At 42.0% G+C, this 17,585-nt stretch overlaps 2 protein-coding genes across 2 annotated transcripts in view; both read left to right on the forward strand.

Annotated features, from left to right (window-relative positions):
- The window catches only part of LOC106888710 (BTB/POZ domain-containing protein KCTD9-like), a 10,506-nt gene extending 2,366 nt beyond the window's left edge, over window positions 1–8,140 (forward strand). The window contains exons 2-10 of the mRNA XM_014943138.1: window positions 117–213; window positions 693–751; window positions 1,365–1,493; window positions 2,118–2,185; window positions 2,288–2,383; window positions 3,388–3,537; window positions 3,903–4,008; window positions 4,263–4,396; window positions 7,944–8,140. Of these exons, the coding sequence (XP_014798624.1) occupies window positions 117–213; window positions 693–751; window positions 1,365–1,493; window positions 2,118–2,185; window positions 2,288–2,383; window positions 3,388–3,537; window positions 3,903–4,008; window positions 4,263–4,396; window positions 7,944–8,060 (956 nt within the window). The 3' untranslated portion in view covers window positions 8,061–8,140. The remainder of the gene's footprint in view (window positions 1–116; window positions 214–692; window positions 752–1,364; window positions 1,494–2,117; window positions 2,186–2,287; window positions 2,384–3,387; window positions 3,538–3,902; window positions 4,009–4,262; window positions 4,397–7,943) is intronic.
- Window positions 8,141–13,296: 5,156 nt separating this feature from the next.
- Window positions 13,297–17,545, forward strand: GNRH1 (gonadotropin releasing hormone 1). Its single transcript, XM_014943152.1, has 4 exons — window positions 13,297–13,341; window positions 13,805–13,946; window positions 15,076–15,171; window positions 17,157–17,545. Exons 2-4 carry the CDS (start codon window positions 13,806–13,808, stop codon window positions 17,196–17,198), a joined length of 279 nt encoding a protein of 92 aa, XP_014798638.1. The 5' UTR covers window positions 13,297–13,341; window position 13,805; the 3' UTR covers window positions 17,199–17,545.
- Window positions 17,546–17,585: the final 40 nt, after the last annotated feature.

The following is a 17,585-nucleotide window of genomic DNA, read 5'->3' on the forward strand; positions in this document are numbered from 1 at the left end:
ATGTAAATCTAAAATTTTATTTTCTGGTAGTTTCAGAAGATACCTCTTACCATATGGAGGACTCAGAAATACTCAGAATTTTTCTGATAATTCCTGTGTGTTTGTCATCTGTGCAGATCCCCAGACGGACGGGAGACCTCACGAGGAGCTAACAGGCTCCCACACTGACTGGTTGACGCTCAATGTCGGAGGCCGATACTTCACCACTACACGGTACAAATGCAGCCAGTTGGTTTTGTTCTTAAAGGACTTGATTTCAGTAAAGTAGTTACAATGTCCTCAGTTGGGGAGGCTTCAGATACTCTTGCAAAGGAGATAGTAAAATAACTTCCCGTGGAGTAGGAGGTCTTTGACTTGTGCAGCTTTCTCTGTATTTCGTATTTGCTGCGACAGTTTTGCAACAAATCAATTCTTAGTTTACACGCAAAGTCAAATTGGCAAAAAAACTGAACAGGCCTGGAATATCCTTGGAATATTTCATTTAACTAAGTGCTTTGTATTTAAAATACCTTTACAGTACCTCAGGTCAGAAACATACTTTGCTGTCACAGCCTATGAAATGAAATGGGTACGGAGTAGCTGTTGGAATGCGCCTCACGCACCACGGGCAGGAAACAGACTCCAAGAGCAGGTTTGTCTCTTGAGGAAAACATTCCAGCTAAAGATAAAATTGTGCTGCTTTTGTTTTCTAGGAGCACTTTGGTTAATAAAGAACCTGACAGTATGTTGGCCCACATGTTTAAAGATAAAGGTTAGTATATTGAAATCAACTTTATTTTTTAAGCTAACAAATTAGCACAGTAGGCAAAAGGCACTGTCAAGTTGAGACTTTTGTTCCTACGTTAAAATATCAAAAGTACCTAAAGTAACAAAGCAGAATGTATAACTTTTTTTTTTAATAATTGTGTATTCTTCTGTTGCCCATGTAACACGTATCATCTCACAAACTGAAAATATAACTTCCATCCATAGTTAATATTTTGGGGTCATTTTTGTTTGTTTGATCTTTAGATTTTCATCTTATTGTTGCATCTTGCTCAGTTTTGTCAACAGAGTCAATGGGCAAACACTGTACGAGACAGACTTTAGGAAACAGGGGCAGACTGACATCTCAATGGTGTTTTTATTCTAGCAATGATTCCTAGGTAGTGATAAAATGTTTTAATTATAGCAGGAGTGAGTTTATTTTAAGGTGATTTTTTTTACCCCCTCACTCTCATTTCCCTTCCTTTTCTCTAAGAAACTCCCTTTCAAGTGGAATGTTTCATAATCCAGTACCCTTTGGTAGTAAAAATCTGAAACTGAAGCAAATGCTCTTCTATTAATATATCAAATTTAATTATATATATATGTTGTGGAAACAGATGCTTGGGGAAATAAGCAAGATCATAGAGGAGCATTCCTAATTGACCGCAGTCCAGAGTATTTTGAGCCAATTTTGAACTATTTGCGTCACGGACAGCTCATTGTAAATGATGGCATTAATTTGCTAGGTAGGTATTACCTGTATGACATCTCCTAAATTATTACTCTTTAGAAGTTAAAATTTGCCCTCAGGTAAACACAGTAAAGTCAGTGGGACTTCTATATGCTCATCTGAATGTTCGGGACTTTTCTTTGGTGAATTTATTCTCAAACACTGCAATTCTATATGCTTGCTTTATGAAGATACACTGTTTAAACTTAATCTTCAGAGCATTAAAATTTCTCTGCACTGGATTAGTATCTGGCTGTAATTCTGGATTTGGTATCTTTAACCTAATACTGGTACTGGAAACATCCTTTCTGATTTATTTTTTTCCTTTTAGCTGCAAGCAAACTCACTTTTCCTCTGTCCAGTTACCTCTGATATAATGTATGTCTGTGTCACTTTTATTACTTTATGCGTTTCTTTGAGTCCTTAAACTTCAACAAGTGATCTGTTCATCGTAGCTAAAATGTGTAAAATGTCTAACAAGTAGGGAAAGTTGATTGAATTGAAGCTCCTCCAGTAGTAAGGATGGATTAACCCAAAGATTTTGGCATGTTCTTGGTGCCTTCTCCAGTACGGGAAGAAGAGTGCTGCTCTCTTGTTTAACGACTCCCTGGAAATAACAAATACTGCTTTGTTTTGTTAGGTGTTTTGGAAGAAGCCAGGTTTTTTGGTATCGATTCACTAATTGAACATCTCGAGATAGCTATTAAGGTAACTTGTTTTCTTTAATACATGAATGCACGTGTCCCATTCTTCCAGGCAATGCATAATTGAGTCCTGTCCGTGTTAGCTTTTGAACAACTCTCTCCACAGAACTCCCAGCCAGCTGAGGACCACTCTCCTATATCTCGAAAGGAGTTTGTCCGATTCCTCCTGGCGACCCCAACCAAGTCTGAGCTGCGATGTCAGGTATGAAAATCCAGAGTTTGTCTTGAGCTGTAGCATCTGGTGGGGAAATATCCTGCAGCATCACGCGACAACATGAAATTCAAATGACGTGTGCTTCCCCCCTTGCTTATTCACTGAGTTTTCATTCCAAGTTGGGGCAGAGTGACCTTAACATGAAATTTAAGTGCGCTGTGGGGGCTGCTTTCCTTCTTGAGGTTGAAGGTTTCCACAAGGCTCAATTTGTTAAGCCATTCTATTTAAATGTAAAATGAGTAGAGTAACCAAGGACGATGCTTGGTAGCTTTGCATTTACATTTCATGAGTCTTACATAGTAGAATAGATGGTCTTGTGCATGAGTATATATCTATAACTGTGTGTATTTATATAGACACATACATGATGCTCTTAAGTGTTTTGAGTACTGTACTCACCTTGAGTACTGTGTCCAGTTTTGGGCCCCCTACCATAAAAAAGACATTGAGGTGCTGGAGCGGGTCCAGAGAAGGGCGACAAAGCTGGTGAGGGGTCTGGAGAATAAGTCTGATGAGGAGAGGCTGAGGGAGCTGGGGGTGTTCAGCCTGGAGAAGAGGAGGCTGAGGGGAGACCTTATTGCTCTCTCCAACTCCCTGAAAGGAGGGTGTAGAGAGATGGGGGTCGGTCTCTTTTCTCAAGTCCCAGACGACAGGACAAGAGGAAATGGCCTCAAGTTGCGCCAGGGGAGGTTCAGGCTGGATATTAGGAAAAATTTTTTCACTGAAAGGGTTCTCAGGCATTGGAATGGGCTGCCCAGGGAGGTGGTTGAGGCCCCATCCCTGGAGGTGTTCAAAAGCCGGGTTGATGTAGTGCTGGGAGATAGGGTTTAGTGATGATGCTCCTTGTTTGTTGTGTGGGTGTCTATTTTTGTCAGTTGGGTTGACGGTTGGACAAGATGATCTTTAAGGTCCCTTCCAACCTAGAAGATTCTGTGATTCGGAGCTACACCTTACCTTCTGTAACTTCTGATGGTTTTTTATTTCATTTTTAGGGTCTCAATTTCAGCGGGGCGGATCTTTCACGTCTAGATCTTCGCTACATAAACTTCAAGATGGCCAACCTGAGCCGCTGCAACCTGGCCCACGCCAACCTGTGCTGCGCCAACCTGGAACGAGCTGACCTCTCTGGATCAGTGCTTGACGTAAGAGCTGCTGCGCCTCGGAAAGTCTGGGCTGTCCTTTAGCTGTTTTAAGGGAAGAGGAATTGGAACAAGCAGAGGAGTGTAAAACATGTAGTTCTTCAATGTTTTCTGCAATTGTTCTGGTTAGATCACTTCAAAAGCTTTTTGAAACTACCTTAAGTTAAAAATAATAAAAAAAAGAGGGCGGTGGGTGAGAATTCCTGATGACAAGTAATTTTATAGCAGGTTTTTACGTGTCTTCACAGTAACAAGGCTGTTGTGCTTTAATAGGATTCCCTTCTGAAACAGAGATGAAAACCATACTCATCATTTTTGGTATTGTTCATCTTTTTTATGGCTCTCACTGACATGTCTGTCTCCATCAGTGTGCGAACCTCCAAGGGGTAAAGATGCTTTGCTCCAACGCAGAAGGAGCATCTCTGAAAGGGTGCAATTTTGAAGATCCATCAGGCCTTAAAGCTAATTTGGAAGGTAAGAAGCTTTGGTGTTAGGTACCCTGTGGAAACTGAACCACGTGTTTGTAAATCTGTGAGAGGTTTAGCTGAGGTTTGTACAGTCCACGGGAGAAAAGGCCACAAATACTAGTGTGCGCGACTGTGCGATCATTAAATTCCAAGTTCTACCTTGACCTCTATCAATTTACATGGCTCTGAGGAAGCATCATTCTTGAGCTGCTGTTGTTTCCGATGGTTTTTCCTCATAAAACTACTCTTTGTGTGTTTTAGGTGCTAACCTGAAAGGTGTTGACATGGAAGGCAGTCAAATGACAGGAATTAATCTAAGAGTCGCGACGCTGAAAAATGCAAAACTAAAAAACTGTAATCTTAGAGGAGCAACTTTGGCAGGAACTGATTTGGAAGTGAGTTATGATTCATTCTAAATACTAACTAGTCAACTCGTAAAATTTTGGGGATTGCTGGCTTTTGGCTGAGTTCTCCAGCTTCAAACTAGACAGAGTGAATTAGTGTTTTTTCAGTCTTAATGAGCAATGGGTGATCTGAGGAATCACATTTCATTCTGGCCTCAGTGTGGAAGGTGAGTCTAAATTTTGGGATTTGCCAGCCCCTCAAAGACACCGAAATGGCTTGTTTCATCTCAAAAGTGATGAATGGAAATAAGATTAAACTTAACTCTTAGGATGAGATCGTGCCGTCACTGAAGGGAAATGCAGTCACCTGGGTTTGTGGGGGGGTTTTGATCCTGGGACATCATGTATAGAGAAACAATGGAATCTTACCTGACTGGTGGCACGTGGTACACCGCTGTGTCTATTAATTAGAAGACAAAGTAGCTCATTTTGCAAGCTGTGTACGTGGCTGTTCTTCCTCAAGTACTAGAGAAGTATTTGGAGTAACACCTGGTGAGTTTGCAAGAGGTGGCGTCTTCCTGGCTTTGCTCAGCAAGAGTTAGTAACTCCTGGAAGATAATGTGATATAAACAGTGTAAGTCTAACAACAGCAAAATAATCCAGCTGTAACAGTGAAAAGGAACTGCTCTCTCACCAGAAATAATTAAAACTCTAAACAAGAGTGATAGCCTAGAAGTTTGCACCAGGACAGAGGAGTGTAAAACATGTAGTTCTTCAATGTTTTCTGCAATTGTTCTGGTTAGATCACTTCAAAAGCTTTTTGAAACTATCTTAAGTTAAAAATAATAATAAAAAAAAAGAGGGCGGTGGGTGAGAATTACCTGCCTTCCTGATAAGAGAAGTAATTTTATGGCAGGTTTTTACACTTCTTCACAGTAACAAGGCTGTTGTGCTTTAATAGGATTCACTTCTGAAACAGAGATGAAAACCATACTCTGGTCATTTTTGGTATTGTTCATCTTTTTGATGACTCTCACTGACATGTCTGTCTCCATCAGTGTGCGAACCTCCAAGGGGTAAAGATGCTTTGCTCCAACGCAGAAGGAGCATCTCTGAAAGGGTGCAATTTTGAAGATCCATCAGGCCTTAAAGCTAATTTGGAAGGTAAGAAGCTTTGGTGTTAGGTACCCTGTGGAAACTGAACCACGTGTTTGTAAATCTGTGAGAGGTTTAGCTGAGGTTTGTACAGTCCACGGGAGAAAAGGCCACAAATACTAGTGTGCGCGACTGTGCGATCATTAAATTCCAAGTTCTACCTTGACCTCTATCAATTTACATGGCTCTGAGGAAGCATCATTCTTGAGCTGCTGTTGTTTCCGATGGTTTTTCCTCATAAAACTACTCTTTGTGTGTTTTAGGTGCTAACCTGAAAGGTGTTGACATGGAAGGCAGTCAAATGACAGGAATTAATCTAAGAGTCGCGACGCTGAAAAATGCAAAACTAAAAAACTGTAATCTTAGAGGAGCAACTTTGGCAGGAACTGATTTGGAAGTGAGTTATGATTCATTCTAAATACTAACTAGTCAACTCGTAAAATTTTGGGGATTGCTGGCTTTTGGCTGAGTTCTCCAGCTTCAAACTAGACAGAGTGAATTAGTGTTTTTTCAGTCTTAATGAGCAATGGGTGATCTGAGGAATCACATTTCATTCTGGCCTCAGTGTGGAAGGTGAGTCTAAATTTTGGGATTTGCCAGCCCCTCAAAGACACCGAAATGGCTTGTTTCATCTCAAAAGTGATGAATAGAAATAAGATTAAACTTAACTCTTAGGATGAGATCGTTCCCTCGCTGAAGGGAAATGCAGTCACCTGGGTTTGTGGGGGGGTTCTTTGATCCTGGGACATCATGTGTAGAGAAACAATGGAATCTTACCTGCCTGGTGGCACGTGATACGCCGCTGTGTCTATTAATTAGAAAGACAAAGTAGCTCATTTTGCAAGCTGTGTACGTGGCTGTTCTTCCTCAAGTACTAGAGAAGTATTTGGAGTAATATCTGGTGAGTTTGCAAGAGGTGGCGTCTTCCTGGCTTTGCTCAGCAAGAGTTAGTAACTCCTGGAAGATAATGTGATATAAACAGTGTAAGTCTAACAACAGCAAAAGGTTTTTACACTTCTTCACAGTAACAAGGCTGTTGTGCTTTAATAGGATTCACTTCTGAAACAGAGATGAAAACCATACTCTGGTCATTTTTGGTATTGTTCATCTTTTTGATGACTCTCACTGACATGTCTGTCTCCATCAGTGTGCGAACCTCCAAGGGGTAAAGATGCTTTGCTCCAACGCAGAAGGAGCATCTCTGAAAGGGTGCAATTTTGAAGATCCATCAGGCCTTAAAGCTAATTTGGAAGGTAAGAAGCTTTGGTGTTAGGTACCCTGTGGAAACTGAACCACGTGTTTGTAAATCTGTGAGAGGTTTAGCTGAGGTTTGTACAGTCCACGGGAGAAAAGGCCACAAATACTAGTGTGCGCGACTGTGCGATCATTAAATTCCAAGTTCTACCTTGACCTCTATCAATTTACATGGCTCTGAGGAAGCATCATTCTTGAGCTGCTGTTGTTTCCGATGGTTTTTCCTCATAAAACTACTCTTTGTGTGTTTTAGGTGCTAACCTGAAAGGTGTTGACATGGAAGGCAGTCAAATGACAGGAATTAATCTAAGAGTCGCGACGCTGAAAAATGCAAAACTAAAAAACTGTAATCTTAGAGGAGCAACTTTGGCAGGAACTGATTTGGAAGTGAGTTATGATTCATTCTAAATACTAACTAGTCAACTCGTAAAATTTTGGGGATTGCTGGCTTTTGGCTGAGTTCTCCAGCTTCAAACTAGACAGAGTGAATTAGTGTTTTTTCAGTCTTAATGAGCAATGGGTGATCTGAGGAATCACATTTCATTCTGGCCTCAGTGTGGAAGGTGAGTCTAAATTTTGGGATTTGCCAGCCCCTCAAAGACACCGAAATGGCTTGTTTCATCTCAAAAGTGATGAATGGAAATAAGATTAAACTTAACTCTTAGGATGAGATCGTGCCGTCACTGAAGGGAAATGCAGTCACCTGGGTTTGTGGGGGGGTTTTGATCCTGGGACATCATGTATAGAGAAACAATGGAATCTTACCTGACTGGTGGCACGTGGTACACCGCTGTGTCTATTAATTAGAAGACAAAGTAGCTCATTTTGCAAGCTGTGTACGTGGCTGTTCTTCCTCAAGTACTAGAGAAGTATTTGGAGTAACACCTGGTGAGTTTGCAAGAGGTGGCGTCTTCCTGGCTTTGCTCAGCAAGAGTTAGTAACTCCTGGAAGATAATGTGATATAAACAGTGTAAGTCTAACAACAGCAAAATAATCCAGCTGTAACAGTGAAAAGGAACTGCTCTCTCACCAGAAATAATTAAAACTCTAAACAAGAGTGATAGCCTAGAAGTTTGCACCAGGATTTGCGGAGGTAATTGTGGTTTCTCTACAAATAGAGTTAAGGTAAAGTTTCTGAACTAAGTTCTGGGTCTATTCAATTAACCTTTATTTTTCTTTTACCCTTTAGAATTGTGATCTATCAGGTTGTGATCTACAAGAAGCTAATTTGAGGGGATCTAATGTAAAAGGAGCTATCTTTGAAGAGATGCTGACACCTTTGCACATGTCTCAGAGCGTCAGATAGGGAGAAGAATACGCTGAAGAGGAAGGAATCAAAACGTTCGTTGTGACTTTCTTCACCTCCTCCCCTTATTAAGTTAGAAGTAATGGAGGGAATTGAGGTTTCTCTACAAATAGAGTTAAGGTTAAGTTTTTGAACTAAGTTCTGGGTCTATTCAATTAACCTTTATTTTTCTTTTACCCTTTAGAATTGTGATCTATCAGGTTGTGATCTACAAGAAGCTAATTTGAGGGGATCTAATGTAAAAGGAGCTATCTTTGAAGAGATGCTGACACCTTTGCACATGTCTCAGAGCGTCAGATAGGGAGAAGAATACGCTGAAGAGGAAGGAATCAAAACGTTCGTTGTGACTTTCTTCACCTCCTCCCCTTATTAAGTTAGAAGTAATGGTTATTAGACAACTTACATTTGCGGTAGTGCCTAAGTAAACTCTTTTTTGATCACTTTTGGGGGAGGGAGCTTTTGTTTAAGAGGCAGAAGCAGACACTGTTTCTGCCTTTGTGAGCTGAGTGAGGAAGGGGGCTGGTTCTGGAACCAGAATGAGTGGCCAGTTTGGGACGGTTAAATAGATTCATCGTTTAGCATTGCCTCACTTTGGAATGCATTTTAATTTATAAAGCACAATATATGCAATTTATTTATTAAATCTGTAGCTGCAATATGAAAAATGTTATTCCTGTCTAGTAGCAACAAAGTTCAGGTTTACAGTTAGACTGGTGTAGTCACGGTGAGTGTCTTCGTTCACGCACAGCGTATTGACAGATGTGGTTTAGCCCATGTCCACGGGGTGTTTTCAGGTACTCTCTGCTTCTGGGGTGAAAACAGTCATCAACTGTCATCGTAGGTAATATATTGCCTTGTAGTAGTTTGAATGCAGGTGTAGAACAGCTTTATCATCTTCTTAAAATGTCCAGTGAAAGCTGCTTTTTCCACTGAAGGGATCTGCACACACAGCAGATGTAGTTAGAGCTAAACCAGCCCTGTTCAGAAACTGGATGTCTTACTTAATCCTTTCCAAATTAGTGTGAAATTGCACTATCAATCAGTCACAGCTGGTCAGAAAACCTCTCGTGCTTTCAGATGTCCTCACCACTCCAAACTGGAGTACCTGTAATTGTTTTTTTTTTCCATTTGTTGTGGGGAATTAAATGTATGTAGGAAAATACAATACTGTCACCAAAGTAGAGCTGGGGCCACAGCACATCCTGCGTCCTCCTGTCGTTACTCCAGTATATGAATAAATGGCACCTGTTTCCCCTCCATGTACTATGCAAATACTCTCGTACACTGAATTTCTTGAAAGCATAATCCTTCTCCCAGCCAGATTTTAGTATTCCACTTTGGGCCTGCTGAAAGTGAGTGTAGAAGTGTCTGGGACAGGGCAAAGTGCCCGTCCTACAGCTGCTTTACCTGTGAGCAAGTAGGGACCTCTGGGACTTCTGCGGCGCAGAAAGCCCTCGCAGCAAATGTATGTAGGAAAATACAATACTGTCACCAAAGTAGAGCTGGGGCCACAGCACATCCTGCGTCCTCCTGTCGTTACTCCAGTATATGAATAAATGGCACCTGTTTCCCCTCCATGTACTATGCAAATACTCTCGTACACTGAATTTCTTGAAAGCATAATCCTTCTCCCAGCCAGATTTTAGTATTCCACTTTGGGCCTGCTGAAAGTGAGTGTAGAAGTGTCTGGGACAGGGCAAAGTGCCCGTCCTACAGCTGCTTTACCTGTGAGCAAGTAGGGACCTCTGGGACTTCTGCGGCGCAGAAAGCCCTCGCAGCATCTCTCTGAGTGGTGGTGCACTTTGTTTCAGGAGCTGTTTCCACTGTAGTATCGATCTAGTTCTCATCTAACAAAACATTTATTTTAGACACAATCAACAAGCACATGAAGAAACGATACCAAAAAAAAAAATAATAAAGGTGCATCAAGAACTCTTACCTCAGATGCTTACTAAAAATACCCCAAAGTTAAAACTAACCTTGAATCTAAGGAAATAACAGCTATTTCTGGAAGTTGAGAACCAATGTATCCTAAAACTGACAGGCTGTGACGCTGTCAGCGGTGGTTTGAGTCCTACAGTTACTTCAGTGGGGTGTCTGCGAGTGCAGATTTCCAGTCTAGGCTCAGTATTTGTTACCAAAATGCTGCTTTGCCATCAATCTAGAAAGATTAGTTCAGGACCAGTGTATGATTTGTTAAGGGGGAATTGCAGGATTCTCTTTATTTTCGAGTTGGCTTGACTCCGGAGCATGACATGAACTTCCAGGACTCAAAATCCCACCTCTGTGTGGTTCAGAATTGGGATTCTATTTCCTCCAGATTCCCAGGCCTCTTGATCTGGCTCTAGGACAACACTTGGTGAAATACACCTAGAGATTCAAGGGAAATAATATTTCAGTGTGATTTTGGAGTCCTTTCTCCCACCTCATCGCTTTCATGGAGAGTGGTGTGTATGTTGCAGTAGAAGAAGATTCCTAGGGCTAGAGAAATAAATGAATTATTTTTCTTTACCATATTTTGTAGCTGGCAGAAGTAAAATATTGTATGGAAAAAATATCTATTTTCATAATCACTGTGTATAAAATATATTTGAACTTTCACTGAAGCACTATGTTTTGAATAATCACAGCACGTGGCATCATTCATTCACAGGTGAATTTAAGGTACCTCTTTTGCTATGACAAAGCTGTACGAATAGCCCAAAGTGGCCTATTCAGAAATTGCAGGTTCCAGCCTAATTTAAATTACATTAATAAAAGTGTGAAATACGAGTGGTCTTGGTTGTCTTAATTTTAAAAAATGGATCTCAATCTTATCTGACTTCTGTGGGAAGGGCAGCAAGTTAGAAAAGCATTTTAACTTTGATAGCTCCTTGTATACAAACTTAAAAATACTGTTGCTAAAAGCTGGTTTAGCCCTTCCCGAGCCCCTGTCACCTTGGAGACACTCTGAGAACTTTGGTGGGGTTTTTGACTTGTCATTCATCTGCAGCGTTTCGGTTTTTCTTTGGCCCCCACCCTTCATATTGCTTAATAAAATAGCTGGAGTCAGAAGTCATTAACCACAATTTACATAGGTATGTGCACTATTTAAAACACTCTTTCCACATTAGAGATAATCATCACACAGCACAAGCAGCTCCACTTCCTTAAAAAGGAAGTGCTAAAGCACAGAAAAAAAAACCCAAAAGACTTTGGTCTATAAAGTGCTCATGATTTCAGTCTCATAAACCCTGGCACAACAGTGGTACCACAAATAGAGCACGTCTGTGGAAGTGCTGTACAGCTCCTTGAGAACAAAACTGGGGAAAAAAATATGGTTTCTCACCTCCAGAATACTTCTTTGGGTTAGGAACGCTGTCTGAAAAGCCCAGGAGACCCAACAGATCAGGGTATCCCTCTCCACCACGTCTGATAAGAGAGAGGTCTTGATTCTTGGGATGGGAATCCACAAATCTGCGTCTTCCTGACAAGTCCTAGACTTCCAGGTAGATCCTGAACAGCATTGGAAGGCATTAAGATTTCTCCCCCCAAACCAGAAAAACTAGTGCACTTGAAGATCTGGGAGCTCTTCTGAAAAGTGTCTGAAAACAAAAGGGAGGTCACACCATAAAACCCCACCTTCACTTTGATTTTGAGCCCCCAAAGCTGTCACCTGCCCAACAAGCCCCGACCAAAGCGCTCCCAGACCTGGCTCAGACTCTGCCAAAACCAGAGTTTGGGTTGGGTTTGGTTACACGGGCCTGTGAAAGTTATTTGTGGGCAAACAAAACCAGCTGTAAACTTTTTCTTTTAACCTCCCAACTCCTTCCCGTAAGGTAGGGCTGTGGCTTAGAGTGTAGGAGAAGCCATGGAAGGGCTCCCTGAACCCACAGTCGCGTGCCCTTTCTGCTGGGCTCTGGAAATGGCAGCTGAAAGATGTTAGGGGTTGGGTGTCGTTAAGGGTTGGGTGTTATTAAGGGTTGGATGTCATTAAGGGCTAGTTTAAAGCATTGGGTTGATAAAAGGTGCAATTATTGGGCTAAGCAGGCCCCCTTCTCTCTTCAAACATCATCCCTCAGGATGAACAAAGTCTTCTATTTATCTCTAAGTAACCTTAATTTTTGCTGGGCTCATCAGGGAAGGAAGGAGGCGTAAAACACCAATACTGGAAAATCTTGCGCCTACGGCCCAGGTACCACTTCTCCCACCAAAACTAACTATTTTCACAGCTTGATCCATTTATCAGCCAAAGAGAAGTGTTGGCTACTCTCACCATGAGTGGGAGGAGCATTAGAGCAGGAAGGATTACTCTTTGCTAGAGTCACTAAATCCTCCTTAAATTATTTACTTATTAAATTACTTTTAATCCATTAATCTCAAAGAGGTTCTGGGAGCAGGAAGGGAGGATGTTTGAAGATCACTGAACACAATACATTCAATTGCACGCAAACCAGTGCAGAGCAAGTGAAAATAGCTGCCAGGTGGATAAAAAAAAAATTAGATTTCTGTAGTCTAAATTACTGAATTTAACTCCTGCATGCAAATAGCTATCAACTTCTTTATAAAACTGCAGTGCATAAACTCTCAAGAAGGGAGAACTTGCATTCATAGGCACACACACACATATAAATCCAAAATAACAGCAGTGTTCACGAGCCTCATTCATAAAACAGACTCCATCGTGACAACAAAGCAAGTTTAGAGTCTAATTACTACTACTTTGCATTTTATAGAGCAAAGAATATCAAGGCACTTTAAATTAAACACTAAGGAGGGGGACTCTGAAAGGAGCACACAAAATGCTCCCTGCACTTGTGCCATCACAGGCTCTTGTTTATGTTTGGCTTCCTTCATGCCCGAGAGACAGAGCCCAAGCTGAATTCCTCATCCATTTCAACTCTCAACAAACTCAAACTCGCCAGAGAACTTTTACTTAAAAATTCGAAGTCACTGGAAGAAAAGGCTGTGTTTTTTCCACAGGGCAACAGCAGTCGACCAGGTTTGAACGTCGGATTTACAGCCTCTTAAAAGAAAGGCTGTTACTTTTATGGGTCTTAGAAAAAACAGCTGAATTTAATAGCGACACCAGGGGTGTTCCAATTATGGGCTTTACCTCTGCTGCATTACAGCAATTTTAAGAACAAAATTGCAGCCTGCGAGATAGACTCAGATAAAGTTACCTGCTGTGAGAGGTTTGGTGTTGGGCTGGTTGTATATAAAAAGTGAGATGACAAACCCTCGCAGGACATTTCCAGCCAGAGAAGAGTTGAAGTTATTCTGCAGCAGCTCTCACAAGCAGGTAATGTGCTGGAACAACACACCATATTCCCTTTTTACTTATTCAGTGCTTACAGATGCTTGAATTAGAAGAAACTCGCATTAGAAGAGGCTGCACAGAGCACTTCTTAAGGAGCAGGGACATTAGAACAGAAACCAGCTAAACTGAACACATCTGTCAAATATCAACAGGGACTTTCTGGACCTCCGAGGTCCAGACATTCCTAAAATGTTGAAAGGGTGTTCAAAAATCCTAATTTAGATCTTCATCCAAATTTTTCAGATGTTAAATCTCTTTATAATGAGCTTCATCTACACTTTTGAGAGGCTCAAAATCCAGCTGTGGCTCCCACACAGGCACAATGCTGCCGTGGTGCAGGAGATCAGAACTGGAGATTCAGAAACATAACATTTTCGTAACTCTACAAGATAAAAAGGGAGCTGTAACGTCATTATGATCAGAAAGATGTTTTGTTCTCTCACAGGATGGAGAAGTCCAGGAAGATCTTTTTCGGTGTCCTCCTGTTTGTCATGTCTGTGGAAATCTGCTTGGCCCAACACTGGTCTTACGGCCTCCAGCCGGGAGGAAAAAGGAACGCCGAGAGCCCAGTAGAATCATTTCAAGAGGTAGGTCCTAGACCATAAACCTACCCTGCTGTTTTATCTTAGCTCCCTTATCTGGAAAAGATGCAAGCAAAAAAGAGATGATGTAGGCTCTACTGTATATGTCTCTCTCTCTCTCTCTTCCACCCCCCCAAACATACCTATGTACACACACACACTTTTTTTTTAAAAGTAGTAATTGGAAAACAATTGGCATTGGGGTAAGAAAATGATCAGAAGGCTGGAGCAGCTCTACTGTGAGGACAGGCTGAGAGAGCTGGGGTTGTTCAGCCTGGAGAAGTCTCCAGGGAGACCTTAGAGCAGCCTTCTAATATCTGAAGGGGCCACAGGAGAGATGGGGAGGGACCCTTTATCAGGGAATGTAGCGATAGGATGAGGGGGAATGGTTTTAAATTGGAAGAGGGGAGATTTAGGTTAGAAACTAGAAAAAAATTCTTTGCTGTGAGGGTGGTGAGAGCCTGGCCCAGGTTGCCCCGAGAAGCTGTGGCTGCCCCATCCCTGGAGGGTTTCAAGGGCAGGTTGGAGGGGGCTTGGAGCAACCTGGGCTGGTGGGAGGTGTCCATCCCAGAGCAGGGGGGTTGGAACACGATGATCTTTAAGGTCTCTTCCAACTCTAACCATTCTGTGACTCTAAGATGACATCTGAAAGCCCTGCATAAAGAGCAGAGAAAGCCCTGCATAAAGAGCTTGGGCAGCTGCTCTGAAGGAGAGATGGATACAGAGAGAGCCCTTGGGCAGCTGCTCTGAAGGAGAGATGGATGTTTGAGCTCCAGGTTAAACCTGGTTTCACCCTCTCCTGAAATTCCAGCCAAGACTCAGACGGGCTGTTTCCTGACAACATTCCTCCACTCTATGGAATGTGCCAATGGGCAGCTGTCTTGTGGTAACCAATTAGATGGCAAGCAATTAAATGACAAAGCAGATTGGAAGGTCCCGTCCACCAGTGGGTTTCCCATCCTTCCTAACACTTCATGTGCAGTCCCTCATAACAGTCATTCTGGCCTCCTGAGTTTAAGTTTGCTGTAGCACAAGCACAGCACCCAGGAGAGAGTTTCATCTTCACCTGTACTGGGGTAGAGCTGCTTTAGCAGCAAAATCCCCTTTCACGAAGCTCTATTGCTTCCCAATTCAGATCACAAGTGAAATGGAGAAGTCAGGAGAAGTGGAGAAGACTGGATGCCCAAGCTCGGACCAGCACTCCAGGTTCAGGGAGCTGAAGGAAGCCATGGTAAGTAATATGCCTTTTCTTTTATCACTATGGGAAAATTAGGGGACCAGTCCAGGCTGGGAATGTACATAGAAGAGAAAAAAGGTGGAGGAGGAGGAGGAAGAGGCATGTAAGTTTAGTTCACACGTGGCAATACTGGCTCTGCCCTATCTCAGGTACCTCAGAGTCACAGCCCCAGCACAGGGCTACGTTATTCTTGTGCTCCCGTTGCAGCAATGTCATTACTCTCTAAATTAAATACCAAATAAAGTCAAATACATTCTACCTTAATACAAATCTGTGCAGCATTCACAGATGCTTAACTTCAAAGGTGCACTTTGCCAGCTGAAGGATGGAGCCATATGGAAGCTGCTGCTCCCAAGGTCCCCAGACTGGGAAATGTATTTTCCATTAGATGCTCTAATGCAGTGACAGCAGAGACTTCACACACAAACTCGCTGCCACAGAAAGAATACTCTCAAGCAAAAAATGTGCTCTTGAATTAATATAGTAACACCTTGATCTAGACCAGATGGTCACCACTTTCTGGGGAGCATCTCTGTGCTGTCCTAGAAGTTGAAACACTCAATCTCTACTTCATTTTGGAAGCCAAGACCAAAGTTTCAAGTACTTACTCCAGCCTTCCGCTGAGGAACCCGGCTCTAAACATCAGTAACAGCACTGCAGGCAGGTCAGAGCCTGACTTCCATGGATCTTTATGCAGAAACTAACAAAACTACCTAAAAATTAATTTTTTTAGGTCATCTTTAATCCTATTTGTACTGAACATAAAATGGAGTCTTTGTTCATGACTCTGGCTTCCAACAGCACTAACTTGCAGAACAAAGAGCCAGCAACAGTAACTTAATATGTTTAGACTTTTTTTTTTTTACTATTTTAGGCAGGAAAAGCACAAGAATAATTATCAGGGTATTTGAAATGAGTCCTTGATACTTCTTGCTCACTGAGGGCAACTTGGCCTTTCTTTGCAGAGCTCGAGGCACCCCCCCAAAATCAGACTCTTAGCTTGGCTCAGAAACTGCTGGTAATCTTGCACGTAAGTGTAAAAACTTCTAAGACTCTGCACCAAACACTTAGTTTGCATGACTTATTCCTGTAGCATAGTCTGAACTATGTGGCCTTCCCATTTCTAGCTGCTTAATGACATTGAAAACAAATTAAACTGTTTCCAGATGCAGCTTTTCCAACGTAACTCATTCCTGGAGTTGCTACAGGAATATTATGCCATGAAAGGGGAGGTGTCTGGCAATGGTCCACCCCACGGAAAAACTTTTCAAATTATCTTCATCATTTCCTGGAGAAGCTGGTAGTGAGCACAAACAGAAATACACCTAGCTAAGACATGGAAGGGAAAAAAAAGAACATATTCAGACAGCACATCTATCCAAAACACCTCAGACTTGCAACTCTGAGGTAAGAACATAAATAAATATTCAAGTAGGAGATCTGATCCAGCAGGATGTGACCCAGGAACGCTGTTTCCATTCCAATGGTACTAAGATATACAGAGAACACTAACAGAGCAACTGTGCTACTCCATGACACCCCTGTAACACTTCTGCAAGCACAATGTTCTGGTCCCTGGTCTCTTGGCCAACTGTTCAAGCTCGGGGAGTCATTCCATCTCATACTGACTCTTTGTGCAAGTTCATGCTGCTCGTCCCAAACTGCTGTCGAAGGGCAGTGCCCAACAGCTGCTGGGTTGTGCTCCAGGCCCCGCTGCAGTGGTGGGGCCATTAACAGATGTACAGTTGGTCACGGACTTTGGGATGAAAAGGGCCATTATAAGTGTCAGTTACATTATCCCCTACGATCAGACCCATGGGCAGGTGGCAGAGAGATCGTGTCGGGTCAGATTTATATCATTCTAATCCTCCTTCCAATGGAGACCACACTATGACTATTTTAGCATCTGACCAGGCTTTAAAATTCCATCATCAAAGTTATTTCTTCTCTTTAAAGAAGTGTACGATGTGTGTTTACAGGAAAGTCTGCTGGAAGGAGAAGCCAGACGAAAGAAGATTTAAACCCAACAAAGCCAAATGGAACAATGGACCCAGAATAAAATTTCAAAGCTACGTTAAAATCAATTCCTCTTCAAATGGCCTTTGCTTCGATTGCGTTATGTGAATAAATACTCTGAACTTGCATTTAATGGTAGAAGATAATTGTTGTGAAAATTATTAGCTTATATGTAAAGGAGAACGTGTTCTATGCCCAGTGGTGGGGACTCAGGTCTGCTTTGTGTCCTGCAATGAAAACTTGGATGTGACAGCATTTGTTCCACATGTACAGACAACGCTGGGACACAGGCACTGTCTGATCTCACTCTGGATAAAACAGGAATAAAACTTCATTAAAAATCAAGAATAAACTTACCGTTTGAATGTAATTCCACTCACACTTCAGTAGTC

This window comes from Calidris pugnax, unplaced genomic scaffold, assembly GCF_001431845.1.
Source record: "Calidris pugnax isolate Ruff unplaced genomic scaffold, ASM143184v1 scaffold88, whole genome shotgun sequence".
Classification (NCBI taxonomy): Eukaryota; Metazoa; Chordata; class Aves; order Charadriiformes; family Scolopacidae; genus Calidris; species Calidris pugnax.

Bases quoted from the DNA above. Each gene is read 5' to 3' on its own strand.
- GNRH1 (XM_014943152.1), top strand. From the start codon at position 13,806: ATGGAGAAGTCCAGGAAGATCTTTTTCGGTGTCCTCCTGTTTGTCATG. The intron at 13,947-15,075 runs GTAGGTCCTAGA...TTCCCAATTCAG, and splicing joins CAGTAGAATCATTTCAAGAG to ATCACAAGTGAAATGGAGAA. The intron at 15,172-17,156 runs GTAAGTAATATG...GTGTGTTTACAG, and splicing joins GGGAGCTGAAGGAAGCCATG to GAAAGTCTGCTGGAAGGAGA.